The sequence below is a fragment of the Anarrhichthys ocellatus genome, unplaced genomic scaffold (genome assembly GCF_004355925.1).
Source record: "Anarrhichthys ocellatus isolate YVR2014 unplaced genomic scaffold, GSC_Weel_1.0 scaffold13, whole genome shotgun sequence".
NCBI classification, from domain to species: domain Eukaryota; kingdom Metazoa; phylum Chordata; class Actinopteri; order Perciformes; family Anarhichadidae; genus Anarrhichthys; species Anarrhichthys ocellatus.
The window spans coordinates 1,052,355-1,077,935 of record NW_022280043.1 but is presented as its reverse complement, the minus strand read 5'-3'; the positions used below and the strand labels follow the sequence as shown (position 1 = coordinate 1,077,935).

At 43.6% G+C, this 25,581-nt stretch overlaps 4 protein-coding genes across 9 annotated transcripts; 3 read left to right on the top strand and 1 right to left on the bottom strand.

The window, feature by feature from the left end:
• The first annotated feature begins 149 nt into the window (after positions 1-149).
• znf576.2 (zinc finger protein 576, tandem duplicate 2) lies at positions 150-3,419 on the top strand. 2 transcript variants are annotated; one of them, XM_031852578.1, is made up of 5 exons: positions 150-366; positions 1,054-1,263; positions 1,369-1,484; positions 1,954-2,097; positions 2,228-3,419. In XM_031852578.1, the coding sequence occupies exons 2-5, from the start codon at positions 1,119-1,121 to the stop codon at positions 3,083-3,085; spliced, it is 1,263 nt and encodes a 420-aa protein (XP_031708438.1). In that variant the 5' UTR covers positions 150-366; positions 1,054-1,118; the 3' UTR covers positions 3,086-3,419. The 2 variants fall into 2 exon arrangements, with proteins under 2 accessions (XP_031708438.1, XP_031708437.1); XM_031852577.1 differs by lacking the exon at positions 150-366 and having other exon boundaries at positions 373-1,263.
• Positions 3,420-3,429: 10 nt separating this feature from the next.
• Positions 3,430-9,414, top strand: LOC116386399 (zinc finger protein 628). 4 transcript variants are annotated; one of them, XM_031852555.1, is made up of 4 exons: positions 3,430-4,981; positions 5,230-5,730; positions 6,187-7,130; positions 7,807-9,414. In XM_031852555.1, the coding sequence occupies exons 2-4, from the start codon at positions 5,259-5,261 to the stop codon at positions 8,644-8,646; spliced, it is 2,256 nt and encodes a 751-aa protein (XP_031708415.1). In that variant the 5' UTR covers positions 3,430-4,981; positions 5,230-5,258; the 3' UTR covers positions 8,647-9,414. The 4 variants fall into 4 exon arrangements, with proteins under 4 accessions (XP_031708415.1, XP_031708414.1, XP_031708412.1 ...); XM_031852554.1 differs by having other exon boundaries at positions 3,430-5,010; XM_031852552.1 differs by having other exon boundaries at positions 3,430-5,117.
• A 718-nt stretch (positions 9,415-10,132) lies between these two features.
• LOC116386791 (oocyte zinc finger protein XlCOF22) lies at positions 10,133-14,841 on the top strand. The gene is made up of 3 exons (XM_031853312.1): positions 10,133-10,292; positions 10,461-10,710; positions 10,792-14,841. Exons 1-3 carry the CDS (start codon positions 10,266-10,268, stop codon positions 12,333-12,335), a joined length of 1,821 nt encoding a protein of 606 aa, XP_031709172.1. The 5' UTR covers positions 10,133-10,265; the 3' UTR covers positions 12,336-14,841.
• On the bottom strand, positions 13,847-25,488 carry LOC116386790 (discoidin, CUB and LCCL domain-containing protein 1). 2 transcript variants are annotated; one of them, XM_031853310.1, is made up of 15 exons: positions 25,328-25,488; positions 22,223-22,444; positions 21,479-21,616; positions 20,316-20,367; positions 20,159-20,231; positions 19,288-19,421; positions 19,133-19,170; positions 18,726-18,917; positions 18,103-18,215; positions 17,821-17,995; positions 17,622-17,714; positions 17,352-17,445; positions 16,921-16,958; positions 16,727-16,837; positions 13,847-14,950 (listed from the first exon to the last, which is right to left on the bottom strand). In XM_031853310.1, the coding sequence occupies exons 1-15, from the start codon at positions 25,428-25,430 to the stop codon at positions 14,514-14,516; spliced, it is 2,013 nt and encodes a 670-aa protein (XP_031709170.1). In that variant the 5' UTR covers positions 25,431-25,488; the 3' UTR covers positions 13,847-14,513. The 2 variants fall into 2 exon arrangements, with proteins under 2 accessions (XP_031709170.1, XP_031709171.1); XM_031853311.1 differs by having other exon boundaries at positions 16,727-16,834.
• Positions 25,489-25,581: the final 93 nt, after the last annotated feature.

Genomic DNA, 25,581 nt, shown 5'->3' with positions numbered 1-25,581 from the left:
TGTCTTAAGATAAATACATTATATTAACCGACGTGGTGGTATTTTGAATGAGAGTCTTTTATCATTATACCGTAATACTGTGCGTCCTTTCCAAGAAAGGTTTGTGTTTCAAGCTACACTCACTACGATGCAAAGTGCAGCTCTGTATCAGTGGCAGAAAAACCCGACTGGTCCATTTTTTTTACATTTGAATTTTTGTCAAAGCATCACCAAATGACAATAAAAACATAGTACCAAAGACTGCATGGCAGCCATCTTAGTTGTACCAATGGCTATCTGTCACACACCAGGAAGTGTCCGATCTATCCGTTGTACTTCTGTAGGGTCAACTCTTTCAGTCAAACTATCGTCAAAGAGCGGCTAGAGGTAACGTAAACGTCTACTCCATTTAAAATGTAATATTTTACAAGATTTAGGTGTATTTATGAACGTGCATTTTAATGAGCTATGTCAGGCATATGCAAGCGCCCAACAGAGTTAAAACGTGATATGTGAAAAGGCACGAAAAGTCTCCTGTGCTCTTTGAATGGCAGCCAGTGTTGTTAGCGCTAACCAGTAGCTAGCTAGCTAGCTAGTGTTAGCCCGCTCAATAGGCTACTACTTTATTATAAACGTCAGCTACGGGCACACGCATGAAACCAAAGCAGTTACATAATCTGTAAACGGTTACAGTTTACCAGATACACCCAGTAAGGCATTTTAATAAGTGAATTGGTAGCGGGATGCTCGTAGGTTCTCATGGCGCTAGTTAGCTTAGCCAGCGGCCTTAACGGTAGTAACGTAGCGGTAACGTTGGCCAAGATTAGCTGAAACTTAAGTGTTTGTTATGGAATAGCTGGACTAATATTGATATACACGTTGTGGTTTATATCAGCCGCTGTTTTACTGTAGCCTCGCCCTAAATAAGTTAGTAAATTATTTGTTCATTGTCATCTGTTGAGCATAACGTGTGATTAGTTATCACAGTGTTATTTTCCCGCTGTCAACCAAACTGCTGTTGTTTCCATGTGATAAGTAACCGTACTTTCATATGTGTCCTTGTTCTTTTAATAGCATTCAGGACAATTGTTCTGTGTGTGTGTGTGTGTGTGTCTGTTGAGACCCGCCAGTACACCAGGATGGACTCGGATATTTTGAACATAGAAGAGATAGTGATGGGTCGGGGACTGCCAGATCCACCTCCTGCAGCTCCCCCTGAAAAACCAGCAGTACCACAAAGACCCATCATTTTGAATGGACCTCTTGCGGCCTCCGTTCAGCCCTGTAAGTGGTGTTATGGTCACAGCTTTAAATGCGTTTTGCTGAGAGCCCCTTAAAGATTAACTGTGTCTGTTGCATGATTTCTCTAATCTCAATTTATCTTTCCAGACCAGCATGAAAATCTGCAGTGTTTCCAGTGCTTCATCACCTTCTGCAGTGCCAAAGCCAAGGAAAGGCATATGAAGAAGAGCCACCGGGAAGAGTACAAGCAACAGCTTCAGCAGGTAATAATAATACATGTATAAGCGTCACAATATCAGTGCATTGAATAACATTGAGAGTAACAGTTTGTCTATAAGTTTTTATGAAGATTATGGCTTTTGTTTATAATATAATGTATTGAAAGTATTTGAAAAAAATAAATGGTAACCATATTTAAAAAAAAAAAATAAAAAATTCTGAAGTTTATCATTCAAGGTAAATCCAATTCTCTCAATGTGGATCAGTTAGTGTTTGAGTAAGTTACTTAGTTAAATTGAGATGTATATTTACTTAAATATATATTGAGATTTAGTGTAAGCAGGAGAATGCACACTGTTTATTCAGCTTATACAATGTTACTGTGTTATCGGTAAACCAAGATCACCCAGACATGGCGAATAAAGTTAATCTGATAAACTTGGGTACAATGTAGTTCTTGGTCTTGAATTATTTTAAATTTTTTCCCCTTTCCCCCCCCCCATTTCTTCACAGGGAAACACATTGTTCACATGCTATGTGTGTGACCGATCATTTCTGTCCTCTGAGGAACTGACACAGCACCAGCCAACACACAGCAAGGATGACAAGCCCTTCAAATGTGTGCACTGCAAGGAGAGCTTTAAAACATTCTCTGAAGTGAGTATAATGATTACCCTTATAAATAAATGTCCTTGGCATTGTTAAAGCTAAAAACCACCATGAATGCCGAACAAGTATGAAACTCACCCAGTGTTTTTATTTTTTATTTCACTTCTCACCTTCGTAGCTAACAGCCCACAGAAGACAGGTGTGTCCAGAGAAACAGTTGGTATGTAAAGATTGCAATGAAACCTTCCGGAGCGCTGGACTGTTGCGTAATCATCGCCTGACCCAGCATCTCCGCCCAGAGATAGAGACCGCAGAACAGCCGGAAGACCCCACGAAAACCCACCGCTGTAAGAAGTGTGGTCAGGGCTTTGAAACGGAACCGGAGCTGATAGAACACCAGGAGAAGTACCCCGACGGTCAGCAATGCAATGGCAGCGCTTCAGCCGTCAAGAAACGAGGACGGCCTTCCAAAGCGGAAGATCCGGCAGCTGCAGAGAAAAAGGGGAAGCGGAAAAAGAAAGATGAGGCAGAAGTGCCCGAGGAGGCGGTGAAGGCCAGCAGCACAGCAGAGTCAGCTGCACCCCCTGCCGAGGAAAAGGGAAAAGCAAGTGGGGCGAAGCGTGGGCGTCCCTCTAAAGCAGCAACCAAATCAGAAACTGAAGATACGAAGAGTCCTGAGGACGACAGTCAAGCTCCAGCAAAGGAGAAGAAACCTAAAGCAGATGCTGCTGCTGCTGCTGCTCCTCCGGCCCGTCAGCACCCATGTCCCGAATGTGACCTCACATTCTCCGGCTTAATTCAGCTCCGTGCTCACAAGAAGGTGAAACACGCCCCGCGGAAAGCTCATCCCTGCGAAGAATGTGAAGAGAGCTTTGGCCGTCCGGAGCAGCTGGACGCCCACATGTCACGGGCTCACGCTGTCGGCCGCCTCGCCTGTCCAGTCTGTGGGAAGAGCTTTGGCCGTGAGCGCACCTTGCAAGCTCACCAGAAAAGCCACCCGGAGGAACAGCTGGAAAACCCAAGTGCAAAGAGATAATTGAGCCGCGGGGACCTCGCAGAAAGTGTATGGTTTCTGAAGATTTTAGTCAGGCATTGTCCTTTTCTTTTAACATTGGAGATCTGATCCTCCTGATGGTAGTTCAGAGTTTGGAATGGTTTTGAGAATGACGTTTTAGCAAGTTTTGGATTTGAGTTTTGATTATGAGCTGTTGAGATTTTGGACATGCAGACACATCTCCTAAATTGACTAACCAAATATTAAATCCATCTGTTGCACCCATTGCCACAAAACATAGTTTATTTGTAAAAAAAAAAAACTGATTTTGATTAACTTTTTAAATGTTTTTTTTTTTTAATGCTTGAAATGTGTGTGTTTTGATTTTATTTCTTTGAGTCTCGAGTTCAACTCACTGGTTTTAAAAAAAAAAAAAAAAATAAAAATTTTTTTTTTTGATTTCCTCTTGTTTTATTCCAACACAAATTGGGCATGTACCTATTTTGAAGCAAATTAGATGCCTAGTAGAGATACTATGTTTGAATGTTCAGACAGTTTGTCAAGAGAAATGTTTTATGTACAGCTTCTGGTTGATATTGTGCATTTAAAAAACAAAATATTTTGATTATGTTCCTTTCTAAATTAAGTCTCATTGAGAAAGAATTTTAAAATTACAGGATTATGTATATCTGCTAAAAAATGACTGGCTTAGAGTTCCAGATTTAATGTGGGCAGGAATGATCCACTATAATCCTGCTTGTCTATAGTAAAAAAAAAAAATACTCCTTTTAATTTTTCACTTGTTAGAATAATGTTTCATGTCTTGGACATTTCTTAAATGGAACTCGTGACTCTTAAATGCCTTAGAGTCCCAAAGGAAACTGTATATCATGTGTTTTTCACTGATTGGATTGTTTCTCTCGCCACTGCAATGTGTAATAAAACATGCTATCCCTAGGGAGGCTGCTGAAGAAATAACCTTTCGTCTTTGTCTCACTTCTAATGCAGGAACACAAGATTCAGATGTTGGCTGCTTGCTCAACGAGAAACTGACTTAATTGATGTTTACCTTTTCCACCGGGCGGCTGAACTAATCGAACGGTTTTAATATCCAACATTTTGTCCGAGCACGCTGGTCTTACTGTGTCCTTCCTTTTGTAGTTCAGGACATGCTGATAATTAGTGTCTCTGCTGTAGCATCAACTAAATGGCCAAAGTTAACCATCCATGAACTATGTGTGGATCATAAAGTCAAGTACTTTTCTAAACCACATTTCTTTTTAAAGCTGTAGTTACTTTGCAGATACATATTTTAACCAACCACCAGTTTAGAAAATGTGGTGGACTTACCAGTTTTAGACAGTATAAAGCCATTAGAACTGGCTCCACATTGACAAACCACAGTAATAACAATAGTAAGCTGTAGTAATAATCAAATAATCCAGTGTCATAATACAGGGAGTACTTTTACTTTAGACAATTAAAGTAGTTTTAAACTATAGTGTAATAGTAACAGTATAAAAGTAAGTTTCATGCAATATTTCATCATTAGGCATTAAAGCACCTGTTCAACTATATTATTACTGTAACTAATTCATTTAGTTATGTCTCTATACTGAGATGTAATACCACCCCGAAACACAAGGTGTGCTCGAGCGCCCTCACTCGTTCCCTCTCCTTGTGGTGCTTCATTTGTTTTCCTCATTTTGAGCTCCCATTTATGATCTGATCGAGCTCTGGTCATCATGGGTTGAGTGAGGTTTGTAGCAAGCTAATCGGATGCTATTTTCACATCGTTGAAGGCGAATCTTTTCGGTGTTTGTCCCCCCGTGTAGATTTGCTTTAGGACAGAAGGCTAACACCGAAGGGGGGGAGGCTTGTTTTGTAATTGTTCTGAAGCCACGCCGTGCCATCACCCCTTCCTGCTGACGCTACCAGGTGAGCGAGGTGCCCAGCAGCGCGTGAAGGTGCGTCATAAATTCATTCCCACGCAAAGTAGTTTTGCGAGCTCGATAGAAAATAAAACAAAGAAGAAAGATCCAGAGGAATAGTCACATATGTAGTCGCTCGTCAGGTAAGGCGAAATGTGACAACAGTACTTGTTTGATTTATTAATAAACATACATTCTGTGCCTTTAACATGTAACCCATAACTCTGTGTGTTGATGCATCTCTGTGTTTCACAGCCCCCTTTGTGACTCCTCAGCCAGCAGTCATGTCCATTGAATACACCATTGACATCCAGCTGACAGAGTTGGGATACCCGGATATCCTACAGACCTCATTTAGGGAGACACCCTATAGCTCCACCTCTCCTGATGACTCATTCCCACCCAGTCGCACACCCAGTTCACTTTCAACCACACACGTACAAAGACTGGTAAAAGCTGGTAAAGAAGCAGGTGCTGCAAAACAGACCTCGCATGCTGAACAAACCACGGCTCCGCTGTCAGACACTCGCACTACACAACATCCCGCACAAGGGCCAGAAGCCACAGACCTTCCACTGCTAATAGCTGAAGAGGATGACGGCAAGAAAGGTGTTGATGATGGAGACGCTGCGCTGGAGGAATCAACGGAGATGCAGTATGTGGAGGACGAGTCCGACAACAGTGAGGTTTCAGACATGTATGAGGAAGAAGAGGTCGACGAAGACGACGATGATGAGGAGGAGGGACTAAACGATGGTATGACTCATTCACTTATACCCTCATAAGCAGGTTGTAGTGTGTTGTTTACAGTTTGTCTGAAACACAGAAGTTTTTAGTCGAATTGCCATAAATTACGATCCAATCGGATTTTTTCTTCCTCCTTGTAACAAGTGTTGTCTGTGAAGTTAAAGCTTGATACAGTTTGTCTTTGCTTAATTTTTTTGGGTGCACCGGGGTGACATGGTCCTTCATTACAACGGATCTGGGTGTTGTAGTCTACTTACCACACACACCGTCCTGCTGCCGAAAATACGCACTAGAGCACCGTATGTGTTTTGGTATTTTAGTGGGATTTGTTTACAATGAGAAAAATATAGAATATCGCCAGCCATACCTTTTCTTAAAACGGCTATAAGGTGGTACCAGATGCACCCTCATATGTCAGTCCATATCTTACTCCTTCTAATCTAACTTTTGTCCATCGGCACACAGGGGGCGACTACCGCTGCAGTGTCTGTGATCTGCAGCTGCCCTCCAAATTCAAGCTCCAGGACCATATGAATCTGCACACTGGAGCGCGCCCTTACTCCTGTGCTGAATGTGGGAAGCGCTTCTGCCAGACCTACAACTACCGTGTCCACCTGCGCACGCACGCCCAGACCGAAGTGGTTTTTTTCCGGTGCCGTGTATGTCTGAAGAGCTTTAAGTCGCAGCGAGATTTGAAAGTCCACCTGTCTAGAACTCACTTAGAGAAGGAGTTCTACGAGTGTGACCTGTGCAAACGTGTTTTCACTTGCCTCACGGCGTGTGAATATCACGTGAAGAAATGTAGGCTGGAGGTGGTTTGTGAGGTATGTGGCCGCAATTTCTGCTCTCTAAAATCTCTGGCGCGCCACCGGAAGATGACGTGCCTTCGCAATTTTAAATGCACAGACTGCACAAAGACCTTCACTAAGAAGAATGCTCTCCTGAAACACAGCTTCTCCCATCTCGGTTTGCTGCCTTACACCTGTGTACGCTGCCGCTGCCACTACCGCCTGGCCAAGCTGTACCGCAAACACAAGTGTGAACCCGAGCGCATTCACTGTGTGGCGTGTCTCAGAGAGTTTCTCAGCCAGAAGGACTTCCAGCGGCACAAAAAGGACACCGGCTGCTGGGGCAATCAGGAGCCTAAAGGGGATGAGATCAGATGTTTGGAGTGTGGAGAGAGATTTGACACTTCTGAAGAGCTGAAGAAACACGCCGGGGCTCACCAGAGGGTGCTGAAGTGTGCCGAGTGTGGGAAGGGTTTCCGGTCGGCCTTGCTGTTAATGTCCCACATGGGGGGTCATGCCGGCAACTCGCCCTGCCTCTGTCAGAGCTGTGGACTGGGCTTTCCCCACCAGCAGAACTATGACAGCCACCTTAAGACCTGTGGACAAAAACCCAAGCCTTCGGTGAGTATTTATTATTTTATTTTTTTGTCTGTCCATTAAATTCAAATCATGTAATTGTTGTATTTCAGCTTCAAATCCGTTTCACCTCTGACCACACCCAGCATCACTGACTGATCCCCTCCAGTCATGTATTAAGACATCTAAAGGTTAATAAGCTGTGTTTGCGGTTTTATCACAAAAGAGTCTCATTAAATTAGCTGTGAATAAGCAAATATTTCAAAGGTTTAACTGCTGGACACAAGACATCACCTACGTCTCAATGTAAACTGGCCTCCGAACAAGTTGTGATGTCACAAAAGCCTGCTTTTCTCGAATCAAACTGAAAGACGGTGGAGAAGGTCAGCACAGAGAAACCTTTTCCTTTTAGCAGATGAACGTGGAAACAGCCTTCTAATGTCGAACTCTGCACATGCATCATTCTGCAAACACCCAAGTGAAGCAACGACAAGAAAAACATGTGTAAGTGGAGGGGGATGTTGGAGCTTCCATAACCCACCAGGTGAAGAGATTGGAAGCCACTTCTTGTTGCATTGTGTTGCTGTTTCTTGAAAACTTCCTCAATCAAGTTATAGGTCTCCCCAGCTTCATTACATTGCCATATTATTATCATGTCACATTAGTGTTGTGAATAATTCTTTGAGTGGATTTTGTTTGTTTGTTGTGTTTCGAATTGTAGAGTGCTTCCAAGAAACGCCTGGCCTCGAAGAGCTCCTCATCTGAGACAAAGAACGCAAAACCAGAATCGGCGCTTCCAACAAATACAGCTGCCATGCCCACTGCTGTTTTAAACAACCCTGCTGCACCAGTGAAGGATTCTCGTGGTCCAGAACTTGTGACAGGGGGGGTGTCTGCAGGCTCTGGTCAATCAGACGGATTATGGCAGCTAACCCTCGACCAACAGCCGCCCCCAGGGGTCAACCTTGTTGTGTTTCTTCCTGTCAGTGCAACTCAGACTGACAGCCCGACACCCACATCTGCAATCTCTCCGACGCGTCCAGCTGTGCAGGGCCCGCCGAAAGAGGCTCCACCGCCTGTTTCACATGAACAATTGGGAGTGAATGCTGCTCTTGGAGCGATGCGAAATGGGCCCCTGAATTTGGTAGGTGGGAGCAAACAGAATCCAGAGTGCGAAGCACCTCTGGATTTGTCCAGTAAGTGTAACTCATCTAAGTCAACTCTCGGCAACATTCCTCTTTTTCCTATTAAACGTGAGCCAAGGGAATTAGAAATCCCAGGAGAGGCTAACAGCACTGATAGACCAGAATTTAAAAACATCAATAGAAAAGTGTTTGTTAAAAAGGATCTTGGAGAGACAGATGCAAATACTGAATGGAAGCAGCTTAAAGTGGTTCCCATGGATCTCTCCAGTTCTAAAGGTAATACCGCCTCCTCTGGACGGATTGTAGATCTGAAGAAAGAGCCTCCGTCTGCTGGTTTTGATCACAGGTCCTCCAGATGTTGCCCACTGACAGAGAAAGAAATTAAGATGGAGGTTGACATTGCTGAAGAAAAATGAACAAAAACATTTGCAGTGACGGAAAAAAGAAAGAAAAATAATTTCGTCAATAGTCACATTCCTTAGTGGAGGTTGTGTATAAGGACACACCCACGGCTGTACCTGTAGCCACATAAACATAGAAGTGTTATTCTACAGCTAGAGCAATATACTATTCAATATTGTGTATGTTTCTCTCTCATTGTATCTACCATCGTGCCCTTGTATGACAAAGCAGATTTCTTTCTTCTTTTTCCACGATTACGAATAGACTTGAAGAAATCGAGTGTATTTGCAGCAGCATGGCCTTTGGTTTAGAATAAGAAAATATTATTGTTTCCTCTGTAATTTGAACAAAACATTCCAAGTTATTGCTTATCATTTTATTTCCATTTTGGGTAAAGCACGGGTCACCGGAGCAGGAAGGGCGCTGTGACTGTCATGAAGCCTATGCAAAGTCATGCAGGATTAAAACGTTTTCCTGATTCCTACCGTTACGCGCTCGTGTGGGGAAATTAAATTCTTTAGGTTTATTATGGTGTATTAAGTTGAATGAAAACACTGGATTTTTTTTTTTTGTATTCAGCTGAGAACTTGAAATGATTTTCTGTTTAAAGACACTTTACCTTTAGTACTTTTTTAAAGTATTTAATGAATGCAAATAGCGGTACTGATCAACAATATGACATTCTGTCACCTCGTGATTTGCTGAATCGTTACACTCTGCAGGTATCTTTTGATGTTGTTTTTGTAAAAGGCAAATAAACAGTTATCCTTGATGCAAAATCAGTTAACATCTTTTGTTGTTTTTATGTTATCAGTCCAAAACATTGCCTTGTGTCTCTCCTTAAACAGAAACACAGCGATACATCCACACAGTCAGGTAAGTATTTTACTGAAAACTAGAGTTCACTGATGACTTTAATTATTTTTTTTAGTCAAGCTAGAGAAAGATAATAATACAAATTGACACTTAATTTTATAATGTCTAATATCCAGCATTCACTGAGATATCCCATCATATTTAGCAGGTCGTTACCATTATGCACAATGTTAGAAACAAAGCTCTCATGGAGATTTACTGTGTAGCAGGCCTGCATTACATTGGTGAGTTTAGTTATTGAGATAATGGTCCAACTGTGATGCGTAAACTGCATAGCCTCCTTTAAAATATAAAGATTCATTTTATGAAATTAGTTGTTTTTAATTGGAAAAGATCTACAATGATTAAGAGACTCACCTACAACCTGAAATACTTTTCAACCATTTATCTTATCTTCTCATACTGATTTAGAGCTATGTGTACGTGTGTATGCATATATATGTATATTAAATATATATATATATATATATATATACATATATATAGTGTGTATGTTTCGTTTTTTTATGTCTCGTAGTGAATATTGTTTTAAGTGTAAAGAAGAAAAAAAAAAAAAAAAAAAAAAGACTACAACGTGTCACATGAGTGGATGACCCGGAACTACTTCGTGTGCGAGGTGAACGGTAGTAGGCTACAGTAGACATGTAATAAAGAACGTGCATTTTCTTGTTGCTGTCATTGTTTGGTCTGACATATTGAACTCCTGCATCTGAAGCCGAGCCGTCGATCCGACGACAGCACCAGCGCGTTTACATTCATGGACAAAGAGAAGTGCAGCGACGTTGTAAGTAGGCGACCCCGTTATTTTCATTCCGTCGATTTTGAGAGGAACCAATGTTTTCAGCTAAAGCCATGCTCGTTTGATTAACTGTCGACGCATAGGAACATGGGCTTTTGCTACACCTACACGAAATGCATTCAGACTGCAACTGTGCCTTGTACTTTTTTGCAGCGTGCTCAGTGCTCCTGGATGGAGGTGCATCAGTTCATTGGTGACCTTATCACATCTGGAAACGCCTTGCAGGATCAGCCAGATGTGCTGAACGCAGCATGGGGCGTGGCTGGCGGCGGCGGTGGTGTTGAGGCTCTACGGTTCAAAGGTGCATCACACGAACCTCTGCAGCAACAACTACAACCGGTCCGGGACAGGTCGGAGCCTGGGACATCACAGAGGAAGGGAGAGGCCAGAGACAAGAGACAAGGTTAGAGCGCCAAAACAAATGTTGGAGTGATCATTTTCTTGCATTAACTTCAATGTAATTCATATTTAATTTTATGTCTAGATGTGCGTAATGCCTGCACCTGCCCTGGCTGCCCTTCCGCCACTTCTGCAACTTCCTTTGAGACTTTAAAACCAAGGCAGTTTTTGCGCGCACCCGCTCACTCAGATGGGTTGTGCCATCCCAAAGACCTCAGCAGTACTGCTTCAATGAGCCTCGACTTGTGCTTACCAGACACCCCCGAACCAAGCAGCACCACATCTGAGCTAGAGCCCAGGGCGTCCAGTCGGCCGCAGAAGGATGAAGACAGAGGGACTGCAGAGCAGACTCCTCCTTCCAGAGCGTCCTCGGGCTCCTTCTCCCACCTCTCCATGTTTCCCTGCTTGTGTTGCCATCGCAGCCTGCAGACCTGCACCCAGATACTGAGCAACCAGGAAGGCGCAGACTCCCTGTTTTCTCACGCCCACCATCCTTTTCATCACCACCACTGTCCCATAACCTCTTGTTTACCCTGCCCTCAGCTAGCCCGCTCTCATGCCCCACAGTTCTCTGGCCCTTTTCCCTGCTTGCCCTGCCAGGGCTCCTTTCCTCCCTGTACTCAGGTCTGCCACCACCAGCACAGACAAACACACACTCAGCAGCAAGCGGAAAGAGGCAGGGCGGCTACGACCATGTTGTCTCTTCATCCCTGTATGCACTGCTCCGCATCTTTTCCCAGACCGTCCCAGTTGCTGCAGCACCAGCGCTCTGAGCACGCCCAAAAACCATCCGGCTTCCTCTGCACAGAGTGCGGCAGGGCCTTCAACTCGCACAGCAACCTCCGCATCCATCTCAATGTGCACACCGGTGCCCGGCCGTACACCTGCTCTGACTGCGGGAAGAGTTTTAGCCAGTCAGGGGCTCTGAAGATCCACAGGCGCATTCACACCGGTGAAAGGCCATATTCCTGTGGATTTTGCGGCAGGGGGTTTCCCCATCTGGCAGGGGTCCGGGCCCATCAGAGGACCCACACAGGAGAGAAGCCCTACTGCTGTAGCCAGTGTGGGAAATGTTTCACCCAGTCAGGAGCTCTTAAGATTCATATGCGCATCCACACAGGAGAGAGGCCCTTCATCTGCAGCTTTTGTGAGAAAAGCTTTTCTAACCGCTCCGGGATCCGCTTCCACTACCGCACGGTCCACGGACTGGCCCCCGAACACACCAGAGAAGCCGGAGCTGGGGATGCATATCGGGGAGCAGCCGGCCGTAGTTGGCCACCTGGGCGTCCCAGGACGTTTCCTCCAACCAACGTTGGGCTGAATACGCCCAACAGTTCAGACAGCAACTCGCACACAGCTCCAAAGTCCGGAGAGTCTCCTGTGTTGACTGCTGCTCATGCTGGTTTTGGGAGCAAACAGGGAGCAAACCCAGGCAGCAACAGAGAGGGGCTTCTGTATGCATGTGAAGACTGTGGCCTGCGCTTTAAGGACGCCCCGTCCAGAAACAGGCACCAGACTCTGATGCACTACTCGTCCGAGGGGAGAGAGGAGGAGGAGGAGGAGGAGGCAGAGGGGCAGAGGGAAGAGCTAAGCACAAACAAGAGGGTCCACGATAACAGTGGAGAGTGAATTCATGCTGTTGGTGCATTACAACAAAAACAACATCAAAACACCAGAGTAAATAGTGATTAAAGAACGCATGCAATATGCGTGCAATATATGCTGTAGGTAAAGGTGCGATATACAGGATTGGGAGCATTTCTATTGCCTCTCAATAGCCGGCGGCTAGCAGCTAACGGTGCTAGCAGTGCAAACTAAGGCAAAGGTGCGGACAGAGCTAACGGTGTTTACCCGGAGAGCAAACAGAGGGCGGGCGCTACGCTTATGCAACCACCAGAAACTTTGCTCGGGTAGTTTTTTGCAGTTATGTTAATGCTCTGAATCCCATATATTGCACATTTAAAGCTACTTCGAGGAACTTTCATTTCATGATGATTTTGGTGGTCCTTGTGGACAAAAGTGTGAAGTGTTTCCAAGTACCAGCCATTTTATTGGGGTCTGCCCCGCTCAAGTCCTGGTTCTAGTGCCTCCCTTCCCTCCAGCGGGCCCATCAACACGGCCTGGGCCTCCAGCAGCGTGGCGTCCGAGTCGGCTCCCAGCGGATCAGCAGGGAGAAGAGTCTGTCCACAGAGGGCTGCTTCTTGTCGAAGGCCCCATTGTGGTTCTGAGCCGAAGCAGTTTCTGGTGAACCCTGCATGATTTCATCTGGTTTTGCGGGGATTTGAACCCAGTGGCACTGATGGCATTACGAATAACTACATAGAAATAGCCAGTCTTCTCGCTGATGGTCTTGTTTACTTGTGTATATACTGTATGGGTCATATAAAGGCAGCAGTGTTAAACTGACTGTTTCATAATCAGTTAAAAGTTCCTCACAGTAACTTTAAGTTTTGCTCTTTTCAACTTGAAAGGTCTTTGATACGGCACTATTTCTAGCTTGATAGGAGTTCATACTTTAGATTGGTTGCCATTTTTCTAGAAGTAAAGTGTCCAGCTGCCTGTTTTTGCAAATGCATCACTGCTACAGGCTTCACATCTTTGTAAAAACAACCTTTAACACTTTGCTGCTGCAATCAAACACCAGGCCAACGTCTTCTTCTTAAAACAGTCGTTTTATTGTGCCTTATTCAGCAGGGGACGAGGTCAGCGAGGTCATCGCTAATTGTGACACCACAGAGCTTGTAGAAGCATTTCTAGAAAGTTTAATTACAATTACATTTTGGAGCTGCGTTCAGTAATGTTTTCAGATAGAATGGAGGACTGCCACTGTCACCTGACCGTTATAATGTAACACGCCTCGTAATGGGAACAGCAGCAATGACATTTCAGTTTAGTTGAATTCATTTCTTTAGTAGTTTGTATTCTCCATACAACAATCTGTGAAAATCTTAAATTGGCATAGAACATTAGGTCAAATTAGGAGATACAGAGTTAAGTGACATTTCGTTGCTGTACTGTGGCAAAAGTTGAATAAGGCCACATACTGGAATGTTTAATGATACGGTTTTGTGTCTCTCACATAATCATGACGCCACCTTGCCTGTTGTGCCTTTCTGTGTTATACTACAATACAATCATTTATTTTAAAACAATGTTTATTTGTTACTGTACATGTTATAAATGGATGACAATTATCTGAGGAGTGAGAACCAGCAGACAAATAATTACGCAACACATTAGTTTAAAGCTCAAGAGAGCCACCTAGTGGTGATACAACGTTACAGCAACAGTCTTTACCACTTTGTTACAGTGTGCCATTTATAGTTTGAAATATACATTGTGAATACAATGCTTTGTGAGGACATGTAACGTATAATCCACTTTTTTTGTTTTGTTGCATTAACCTGTTAAATACATTGCTGTATGTGTTTTCTGAAAGTGCAGCTTGTGAATAAACATTTTAATAAACGGTATCACTGAGGGGCAACTGAACCTGCATCTTCTTTGTGCATCACAGGATACTTTCGCTGTTTAACGACATACTTCCTGGAAGGAAATACTTGTGTGCATATGGCTGAGATCTGAGTTGTGTACCCTCGTATATGCATCGTGGTCCAAGTGACTAATCGACTTTAGGTACATCACTCACTGGAAGTTCAGCTCTGTCAGCATTAGTACTGTCTGGACAACACTGTCCAGCTTAATGTCTTCTGTCCGCTTGAGATCACCTCAAGTAATCCTCTGCTCCCAACACACATTTCAGTTCAGGCGAGTCTTTTTTTCCCTTCATGTCTGAGCTCGCTGTGCTCACAAAGGCTCCTCATATGTGTGCTTCTGTAGTAAAGAGTCGCATGACTTGGGCTCTGCGTAGACCACACTGATCGGCCTCGGGCCATTAGCATGTAGGGCGGGAGTGCAGTAGCCATTGGATAGCATCCTGTGTGAGGGGCAGTCATACTGAGCGTGGCTGGATGTCCTCCTGGTTCCAGCGGTAGGTGCTGGTACAGGGGGTCCATGTGTTTTGCTGTGAACGATCCCCGTCAAAGTTGGTAGCATGGACTCCGAGGGCTGCTCACTGAATGGGGTGGCATACTCAGGCTCTGGGGGCAAAGGCTCGGCGTACTCTGGCAGGTTGCCAGGAGTGTCGTAATGGTTGAAGGCAAAGGGGGTGGTGTAGCCCTCATCTGAGGAGGGTCTGAATGTTGACCCAACCTTCTGTCCAATGGCTGCAACATCTGCATAGTCTGGAAGGACAAATAAATAGGAAAAAAACAAACAGTTTGAGAGTGTATTTCTATTAGTTTAAGATGCAACAAACATTGGCATGGTACTGTAGATACTGTCAGCTCTGAGCAGTTGCTAGAGACTCCAGAAGGTTACTGGTCCCAGGGAAGAAATAGTCCGGCACACAAGTCTAAAGGTTTTGTACGGAGGAAACAAACAAGACATAAGTTGTTGATTGGAGACCTTTGGAGAGGTTTGGATTTTGTTACTTTTGGCCATAGCCAGGCTCGCTGTTTCCACCTGTTTCCAGTCTTTGTGCTAACCTTAGCCACTAGCTGCAGCCTTGTACAGTGTTTATATAACAGACACAAGCTATCAAACTCTTTCCAAGAAACCAAATGTCTGCCTTAATCACAGGAAGTGACTGTTTATACAATATCTTTGTCCTTGTTATCATTTATTTGTTATCTTGCAGGAATCACTTTTTTAAACTCTTGGTTGCAATGCAGTGTTTCATCATGCTACTACAACTTGTTACACTTGTCACCAAATATTACTGTTAAATTATCCAGGATCAAAGTCAAATCTTTAAAACCATTTGATACCTTAAAGTACCTTTTTTAAAATACTGTGATCAAATTCTGAAGTCAAGGTTCAACTACTCGGCTATTCCCGAGCCTCGGGATAGCTAATAAGTAGGGGAACCTTGAGCATGAAAGTTTTTCACAGTGTAGGCCTTCCCAAGGGCAAGAATGAACCTCGACGCACATTTTAAACAGGCTCTTACAAAATGTATCCCAGGGTCAGCCAATACGGGAAGGAAATATCAATGAGCTTTAAAACACATTGGTGCATCCCCACCTATACGCAAATACTGTGATTCAAAAAAACGTTATTAAATGGGTATGAAAACATCAACTGTATCTTTCGAGATGGTTAAGATTAGACATGCCCCTCACATAGCGAGTCTTGCAAGAGGTTTCTGCAAATTTTCACAATTTGTGAGTTCATATTTAAACACCACCAGAACTCTTTTAGGATCAATTGCTGATGTGCATCTGCAGTTTCTGGGGAAATGCTTCTCCTCTCCCTGAAAGCAGCCTCACACTAGACCAATGTTGAGCCCCTGCATGAGATAATTGGCCACCAACAATGTCTGCTCCAATCACCGGTATGGGGGCTGAGAGTGGAGCTCTTGGATTCCACCAGAGCCCTTCTCTTCGCCACAGCAGAAGAGGCTGTGGTGTGGGAGGCCTAGACCTTACTTATGAGCCTACAGGAAGCCTCAGAGCCGGAGCTATTTTAATTAGAAGGGCTGTGATTGTCTTTGCTTTGACCCTCTGTCCTGTTTATCACTGGACCTCTCAGTGAAGGGCCCCCTAGCTGGGGGGGGGGGGGATGGGGGAGGCAGAGAGGGGGACTGGTGGTGATGGTGGGGAGGGGTGTAGGCTGAGCGCCCTTTATCAAGCTCCAATTAAAGGGTCTCTTTCAGAGAGGCTCCATGGACCAAAGAAAGGAATGTTTATACTGTGTCTGGGTGATGGGCTGAGCCAGGGGAAAGAATGGACAGCCCGCGGAGAGAGCTGTTTGCCTGTCAGGCCTGGCATGAGCTCCCTCACACTGACCACTGAAGACTGTCAGAGCAGGAAGGATGGAGGAGGGAAGGCAGAGCGCCCCACTTGGGATCACTCAGTAAACCCGGAAACGGACGAAAACCGGCAAAAAAAGACAGCAGCTGATCCTGACAGTAGTAACACAGAGACACAGCAGGAAAACATATTTCTATGAATTCTCACCATTAAGAGGAGGGCTAGGTAGAGCATCATGGACATTTCGCTCCAGAGGGTAAGAGATGAGCTCCGATTGTGGGCATGAGAGACTCTTTGCCTGGAAACTCTGACAACCTACTTGACACACCAAAACACATCGTCAGGCTTTTTGAGAGAAGATTGAAAAATACTGGAAAATGATCAAAGAGCACTTGACTTACTTGTGGGTAAGGAGTACTTCATTTGTGACTCTTTTTTCCTACAAGGAGAAGGAGATGAACACAGAATCAAAGTCTCGTACGTACTGGATACAGTTTCTGACGTGTGCTGAGCCTTTTTGGAGCATCACCACTAGAGCGGAAGCAATTAGTCCGTTAATCAGACAACAGATTAATTGACAATTTATTTAAATCATTGATTCATTGTTTCAGTTATTTTTCAAGCTAAAAAATTATTAAAATGATTATTAATTGAAAAAACAATCAGCAGATAAATCAATAATGAAAATAATCATCAACCTCAGCATCTTTCCCAGTCACCAAAAGTAATTATGCATGAATAAAATAACACTTTATACATTATGACATTATTCCATGAGTTATGTGCAAAATAAACAAAAAAAAAAAAGTGAAATCGTTTTAAAATACAGTACCTTCTCTTCCACCAGACTCCAGCCAGCAAACAGCTGCCGCACATTATCAGCCCCAGGACCACGCCCACTGCCACTATCACTGGTTGACTGGAGCCTACAGGAACGCAAGTGTCCGAGTAAGTAAACAGTTGCACAAGTGTTGAGCAACGTCGAGTGTAAAAGAAGAATATATTAACATTATTTCACTGATCTGACATGAAATCTTTCTAAAATAGACTGGCATTAAATGTCATCCTACACATGTGAAACTAGGGTGATACAAGTACACACTCAGTCTGGTCTCCACTAGCACTGCGCCATCTGTGGGGGTGGGGGTGGGGCTGGGCCGCGGTGTACCCATGTTAACTTTGATGGCTGGAGATTCTGTCGGACAAGCAGGACAGGACATCGTAACGTCATGAACTCGCACTGTGAGACGGATCATGTTAACATTTTAAGTTGATCCCGGATAAGTAGTGATATTACCCACCGGTGGCTGAGCGTGGCCTCGGTGTGATCTTGGCGACAGGACAGCCCAGGACTTGCAACCGAGCTGAAGCTCGGCCGTGCCAGCTCAGTGGCTGTAGCCGTACGAACCGAGCCACCACAGGAGGGAAAAAGCTGTTGAGAACCCTGAGGTGTCCTTCAGTATAGGCATGAAACACCTGGGAAGCACAACAACCAAGTTACTCATTCACAGAGAACACCAGGAAGCCGACAGTGTGAGCTCCGGTGCTCAGGTGAACATCAGTGAACATGGTACAATGCGTACCTTTCTTTCTTTGCTGAGAGCACCTTTGTAAAGCTTCCACGTTTTTCTGTCTTTGCTGAAAAAAAGACTGAAGGATTCTATGTAGTGGTCGTTTGATCCCATTGTTATTATCCCTGAAAAAAGTCATAATACATAATACAGTAAGATACTGCCAACATAAAGAAAACCATACACTTTGTTGAAATTTGGTAGAACAAGTTTAGCCAAGTTAAACAAAGGATAAGTCTGATGATATCGTTTTTTTAATTGTCAATAAATCCAAATGTGTTGAGCCACCTGTCATTACTTTTAGACTTCCTCACCCTGTGGGATTAACTACTAATGAATTACTGTGACCATGTTTATCTTAATCAGGGAACAGGTCAACCAGTGCAACTCACTGATGTGTTTTTAATAGTTTAATAGAGGTCAGTGGCACAGAGTTATAATCTATAGTATACCAGGTTTTGGACGCACGCACACACATTGTTTGTTTTGGGCTTTTCATGGAATTTGTTGGCAATATAAAACAATAGAGAAGGTCGTCAGACTTGTCCTTTACACAGCTACATTAAAGTATAATAAACATTTTTAAATAAGCACATTTTGCACACATATTCATACGCTATTTCCAACATTTTTACCTGCGATAGTGCTTCTATCACTCAGCCCCAGCTCCACCCACGGGTTCAGATCATTACCATCTGCAGCCCAGGGCAAGAACTCGTGGCTAGAATCCATGTTTCTGGAGGACCAGAACATTTTGTGCTCTTGGCTGTCTTTATCCCAGAAAGATGAGGCATTTAAACCAGAAACACTCAGGATGTCGTTGCAGTCTGTTTGGGGACCAGAGGAAAGGATGGACTGATTATATACACACAGCAACATTGACTACAAAGCATGCATACTTTACTGCAGAGCTTGCAATGAATTGCATTAATCAACAAATTCATTTTTTACATTTTAGTGAATGGAGTATCCCTTTTATAAAATGTAAAAACAATGGGTGTGCCCCTTGAAATTTTAACAACATGTAATTTCTTGCTCATACCTTGACTGAAGAGCACCTTCTTTTCAGATAATGATCCCCTGTCAAAAGAGGACCGTTAAAAAGGTCAATACAGCTACATAGAATCAAATATAAATTCATTTAGGGCTCAACATTAATGTGATCTCTCATTTCAAGTACACGAACAGCAGACGCACATTTTTGAAAGGATTCCATTGGCAAAGGTGGATTCATAAAGTGTAAGACTTCTCCCACGGTTCACAGTAACATGAGCTCCCAGACTATCAGATGCAGCTCCGGCATGGACTGCAGACTTGCACAGAACTGAGGTCTGTAACAGAGGAAACACATGGACCACTTTCAGACATCAAGTCAATTGATAATGAGTCACAAAAAGCCTAAAACTTTGTTTATTCTCGTGCTTGGCGCCTCCGCAGATGGCGTACGAGCTCCGAGCATGAACGGAGGTGTTTATACTCGATGCACTGCATTATTCTCCGAAATGCCAGAGGGTGTACAAACAGAATGAACTGTGAAGAACCAAAAAGACAACGATTGTAACTCATAGATATGCCCATATATGGCGCATAGACTGTAGGTGTAACTGGCAAAAAGCCATAAAGCAACCTCCACAATGACGAGGAGGGATTGTAGTTATCTGTAAACCCATATCTCATATTTATGGACTACTTTATTGCCTTTGTACAAGCCCAGTAAAGAAAAGAGTAATGTATTACATGCATTATAAAGAAATGATGGTTGAATATCCTGTAGACAATTTGATTTGGCTGGCAAAATATATACTCAAATGTAGATTTTAAAGACCACCTGTTTCTAAAGCATTTAAAAGATAATTGGCCTTCTTTGTTTAATTCCTAGACAAGGAAATAGGGCTTTTATCAGTGAACTATTTATGACAGTCAAGTGATCACGGGCGCCAAGTTACAAAAATACAAGTGCCGAGACCAGTTGCCAGAAAATCACGGGCCGGCGCGTGGGGCCGCGATTACGTCATTTTCTACGGCGAGTTTAAACTAAGTTTGGCCAAATGAAACGTGGTTTACTTACATCTCTGTAACCTTGTTCAGAGTTTCCCCAAACATCCCCTGTGACATTCTTGCATCCAGCAGGGCAGTACACACTGAGAAAAAGACAGAAATAAACGTGAGAAACACTCACATTTCGACTGAATCTATTGTGGGAAATGTCGAGGTCAACCACTTACCTCAAAAGCGGCGAGCTAGAATGAGATCCTCGTTGTAAACAAGATATGAGATCTACAACAGGAAAGACAGACGGGTATACATTAAAATCAACACTCCTGAGAACTCCTTCAAACTTTCTTGAATATGTATTGGTGGATTTGAATAGTATGGAGTGGGACCCAGTAACTCGGGCTTACATAATACCCTCCCCACCATTCATTAAACCAGGCACACACACAGATTCTGTGTGCGATGGTTAGCATGCGCTACATGTGCTATATTAGGGGATAAGCGGTCATCGCTGTTGATGTGACTAAGCCCTTTGTTGCTGTGACTTTGTCACAGTTCACGAGTACAGTGAATGGTCCTCGTGTGATCACAATTCACAGACAGTGGTTTGTACGTCTGGACATGGGCTTAGCTCCAGACACTGACGGGTTTCATAAACAACTCAGGAAAAAACAGGAAACTATGATACATACTGTACAGTACGGATTACTTCATCTTGAGAAAAGGAAATTATCTCTAAGTACAGACTAGCATTCAGACCAAACAAGTCCACTTGCTTATTAAAATGACACACAGGAAGAACCTTAACCAGTGTGTCATTTGTTTTAATTGAATCTGTACAATCCAGAAACATGTATGTGTACAATCTGCATTGGTAGAGAGAGTTGAATTGTGTAGATTAAATAACTGCTAAATCAACGGCCGCTAGGTTCCAACAAACACGGGATGGTAGCGCGATGGTTGGTTAACGTGCGAGGGAAGAGGAGGAGGGGGAGGAGGGGGGAGGAAAAAAGAACTCCAGCCACTCCGAGCGACAAACCGAAGCCTGAGGCCTCACTCCATTCAGCCTGAGAGAGAAGGAGTTTTTACTCCGGCTTTCTGAGCAAACACGCCACAGCAAAGATAGCGATGGAGGATGAATGCCAATAAGAAGTGACTCATAGACTCGCAACCGCGCATACACGTCAACACACAATACACAAGGGCAAATAGTCACACAGACGTTGGTGTTAAAATTAAACCAGTGTAAACCATTTGAGAAATTGAACTCAAACTATAATTCAGGCCTTTCGTAAAGTTGAACACAGTAGTGAACTGAACAGTGTGCCCATATACTTATTATAACCATGTAAGCACCTCACGAATAGTAATCAACCAGTTACGAATACCTTACCTGGATACTGGTCTGTGGCATAAGACAGTAGAAACCCTCGTCCAGAGCGGTGTGGGCCTGACCTGAACGTTACGGTCACTTCATTGCTTTTTAGTGTCACATTCTTCTGTGATGCATCCAGCTTCCCACACACTGGACCTGTGGACACGCAGATCCAAAAACTACATGTGTAAAAGCACATTGCCTTGTTGTTTTCTGGCACCATGATTTGAATGACATTCTTGAATAGTGAAATATATCGTCAGTCCCTTATCAGCATTTATCAACAGAAGTTGATGATTTGAGTCAGTGTTACTCCACTATTGTCTTCCTGTCATACCGACAACTGTATAGTCAGGAGCAGAGTCACGTAGACTGCATGCAAGAACTCCTCCCCAGCAGAGAAAACAACATAAAAATCATGAGCCAGGTTGTGAGGAATCCGATGATAAACACTAAAGGCAGCCTCACACAATATTTCTATCTCCGTCATTTTGGTGTCTTGTCAATTTTGTATGCCCTCAGGACCCGACTTGATACAGCTGGTTGGAGAACGTGCATGTGTCTGTTGAAAAACTGGGTTCAGTCAATGTGTCAGAGTAATGGCATTCCTAGTGTGTATTCAGTAATGACATGGAACATTAATAGTCTATCAGCAGGCAAGAAAGGAATCTCCACAGGAGACATGGGAGCACTTCTGTAATGTCTCAGACGCAGTGATCATCATATAAACCTGATGAATCCATCATGGGTGAACAAGCTTACCCAGACTGGGTTCTCCGCTCTTGTCTGCGATCACAAGAGAGCCATTCCTGCAGCCTGGGCTGCTCTCAATGTCAAAATCCCCAAACAGCAGCCGCAGCGTTCGCCCCTCTGGCACTCGGAGCCTCCACTTACACCAGGTGTTACTGGGGTAGGTGCCCGGGTAGTTCTGAGAGGCCAATGTGCCAGACTCTGTGGCCAGCAGTGAATGTCCACAGCCATTGCCTGAAATGATACAAGCACAAGAAGGGAGTCTGTGATGGGGGGAAAGACGTCAGTTCATGAGGTAGATCCAACATTAGGACATGTTTAGGGACGGTTCATTCCAGATTCAGATGCCAGCTACTTGATTATGAAGAGGCTCTTTAGAAATGGCTACTGAAGCTGAAGTAAAGAGTCATTCTTCATGTTTTCTGTCAATACCTTTATCACAAAAATGTCTTTATGAGGACTGAACCATTTTCTTTTTTTGACTGCGCAAAAGTTAAATTACTGATGTAATAGACTGAATTTGAATTATTGTTTTCGACAACAAAATTCAGTTCTTACAGTGTACAAAGGCTGCAAGTAATGCCTTTTTTAATTAGCGAGGAATCTTATCTTCTCACTCAATCATTTGGTTTTTCAAAATGTCAAAAAATAGTGAAAAATTGCCAATTAGCCCAATTTTCAGCAGCCCAATCTGGCATATTAACATAACTTGTTAAATCTGACCAACAATTCACAACCTAAAGGTGTTCACTTGTATTTTACAGAAGACTAAAGAAACCAGCAAATATTCACAATCGACAAACTTGAGGTAGTGAATTTTGGAAATTTTTATTTCATCCTTATTAGCATGACGTAAAATAATGAACCAACTACCAAACATTTAGCCTGTTAATCCTCTGTTCATCGACTCATTTATGAATCGTCCCATTGCTTCCGTTCTACAGCGTAATATTAATCCTGTTTACAGGCACTGACTACTACCTCAACAACAAATATTGAATTCTCACACAGCTGAAGTATTTTACAACACATGAAAAGAGTTATGAGCGGAATAAGATCCCATAACCGCAGACGGTTTAGTCATTAATTCTCAAACTAAACACGCAGAATATTAAGGGCTTTGTTCATGCACCATTTCAGGACAGATGAGTAATAGGTCTCTTCTGAACAGGGCATGTTTATACTCTTCTGATGACACAACTGTCTGTGAGGGAAGTACTCCGCACCACACACCATGACCTGTACACTGAATATATTGCAAAAGAATAAATACAAAATGTGTACTTTTTAAACTTTATTTGAAGAGATGCTGTTCTTGAAAGAAAAGACAAGAAAATCGATCAAAAGTCTTTTTATTTCTTTACGCACTACTTTCCTAATGAACAGTGTTTGACCCAAATGTTGATTCATTACATCCTCTGACCTGCGGTCGCTGTGACTAACACTTTTAACGGGGATGGAAAACACAAATATTTAGATCCTCTAGCATCCCCGTGTGTCACAGAAAATAAGTCGATTCCCACAGTGGTCATACAGAGATAAGTGCTGCGGGGGCGGCGGGCTCAAAAGCTGACCCCCAAAAAAGTCAAGTAATGACGTGTTCCAAGAATGGTCAAAACATGAAGAAGGCACCAGGGTCCATCTAAGCCTATACGCGTCATCCCTGTCCTCGTCTTCCTTATAAGGCTCCCGGAGGCTTGTTGAGGGGAAACAGGAGGATAACCTTCCACTCACCCTGTGTCACACACATCCTGCATCACACCGACAGCTCCTCAGCTCCTAATACCATAAACCTTTGGATGTTATTGCCCCTCCTCAAGTCCCCAAAGGATTCCCTGGAACAGTGAGCAACGGAGCGTGGATCTGTCACCTTCCGGTGGGAGGCCACAGAGGCTGCGTAGCTAAAGGGAAGTTCTGGGTGGCCGGTAATCTCCCCCCTGCTCACCGAACCCTTTCACCTAGACTCTGTCTCCAGGACTATCTGCTTCTAGTTTCATTCAGAGAGGGATGTGTGTTTTGACTTGTTCTGACCAGTTTTAGACAATTTAGAAAGTGAATTACAGACAACTGGAGTGGAGCTGGGTGGCAGCAGAGCAGACAGTCCATCTAAAGCAGGCCCTGCAACATTGTTTTTCCACTTGAGGCTTTGCTGGCAGGTCTTTACAGGTCCTCACCGGCAGATGGGATGTTCACCTGTGCTACCTGTCACTACATTGCCTTAGCCTGTCTTGTGTGTCAATCACAACAGAACAAGAATGCACCGTGGCTGAAACCCCCCCCCCCCCAGAAGCTCTTTGCATACTTGCCAGAAATCAAAAAGTGATTCAGAATAAGTCATTTACACCCTGGACTTAATCATCTTCCGATGTGAGGAAACCAAAGCCCGAGAGACAGACACACATAAACAAAAGAAAGATTTGTGGTATGGCTGAGTGTCACAGTCTGCAGGCCAGTAAACTGCTTTTCATTTCGTCTGTGTGTGTGTGCATGGTCACAGTGATCACATGGTCGTTTTGAAAAAGAAATACCTGTGGGAAAGGTAAGCTGCTGGCTGTGATCAGCAGGTAAACATGAACAAGGGATGAGTATGTAAAGAATGCAACCATGACATCACATGGTCGACCTTTGCGCCTGCTTCCTTTGAAATACTGTATTTTGCCACTGACATAAACAAATATAATATATCAAGCTTCTCATGGTGCATACCATAAAAGTAGAACTGACAGCAGAAATTGATATGAAAACGTTTAGTCCTTGTGTGTGTAATCCATTACAAGCCGAGGTAATGGTGATATCAGTTAGCACGACAGTTGCTGATGCTACATTTAGTATACGATAATAGGACGTGTGCATGAAGAGGTCGATGAAGCCTGTTGATCACTGGCGCTTAACACACTTCTGCAACTGTTTAACGAGTTATGTCACAACATATCCGTTGAGTTAAAGTAAACCAGCAATGCATCTGTTATCAGCTATTCGTACCCAGGAGCAGTGCCTTTAGAAATAGTAATAAATACTGTTATTCAGTAAAAACGACCAACAAGATATTTGAAATAAAACCTCGCGCCTCATCTTATCTTATCAAAAGCGTCAACAAAATAGGTTTTTTTTTCTTACCCTCCTCGCCGTCAACACCAACGGAACAGACGCTATAAGTGATCCAGAAAACCGTAACAAGAGACTTCACAGCATCTCGGATGTTTTCGCACTTTGAAAGCATGATTTCCAAAACACTGCGGGGAAAAAGTAAGGTGCAAGCCTCGATGGCTCGAGCAGGACTGTCCGCAGTAAAAAGTTATGGTACGAAGTACTAGATATTTACTATTGGCCACGAGACGTAAGCTCGACCTGTCATTGGTTCTCCGTTAGTG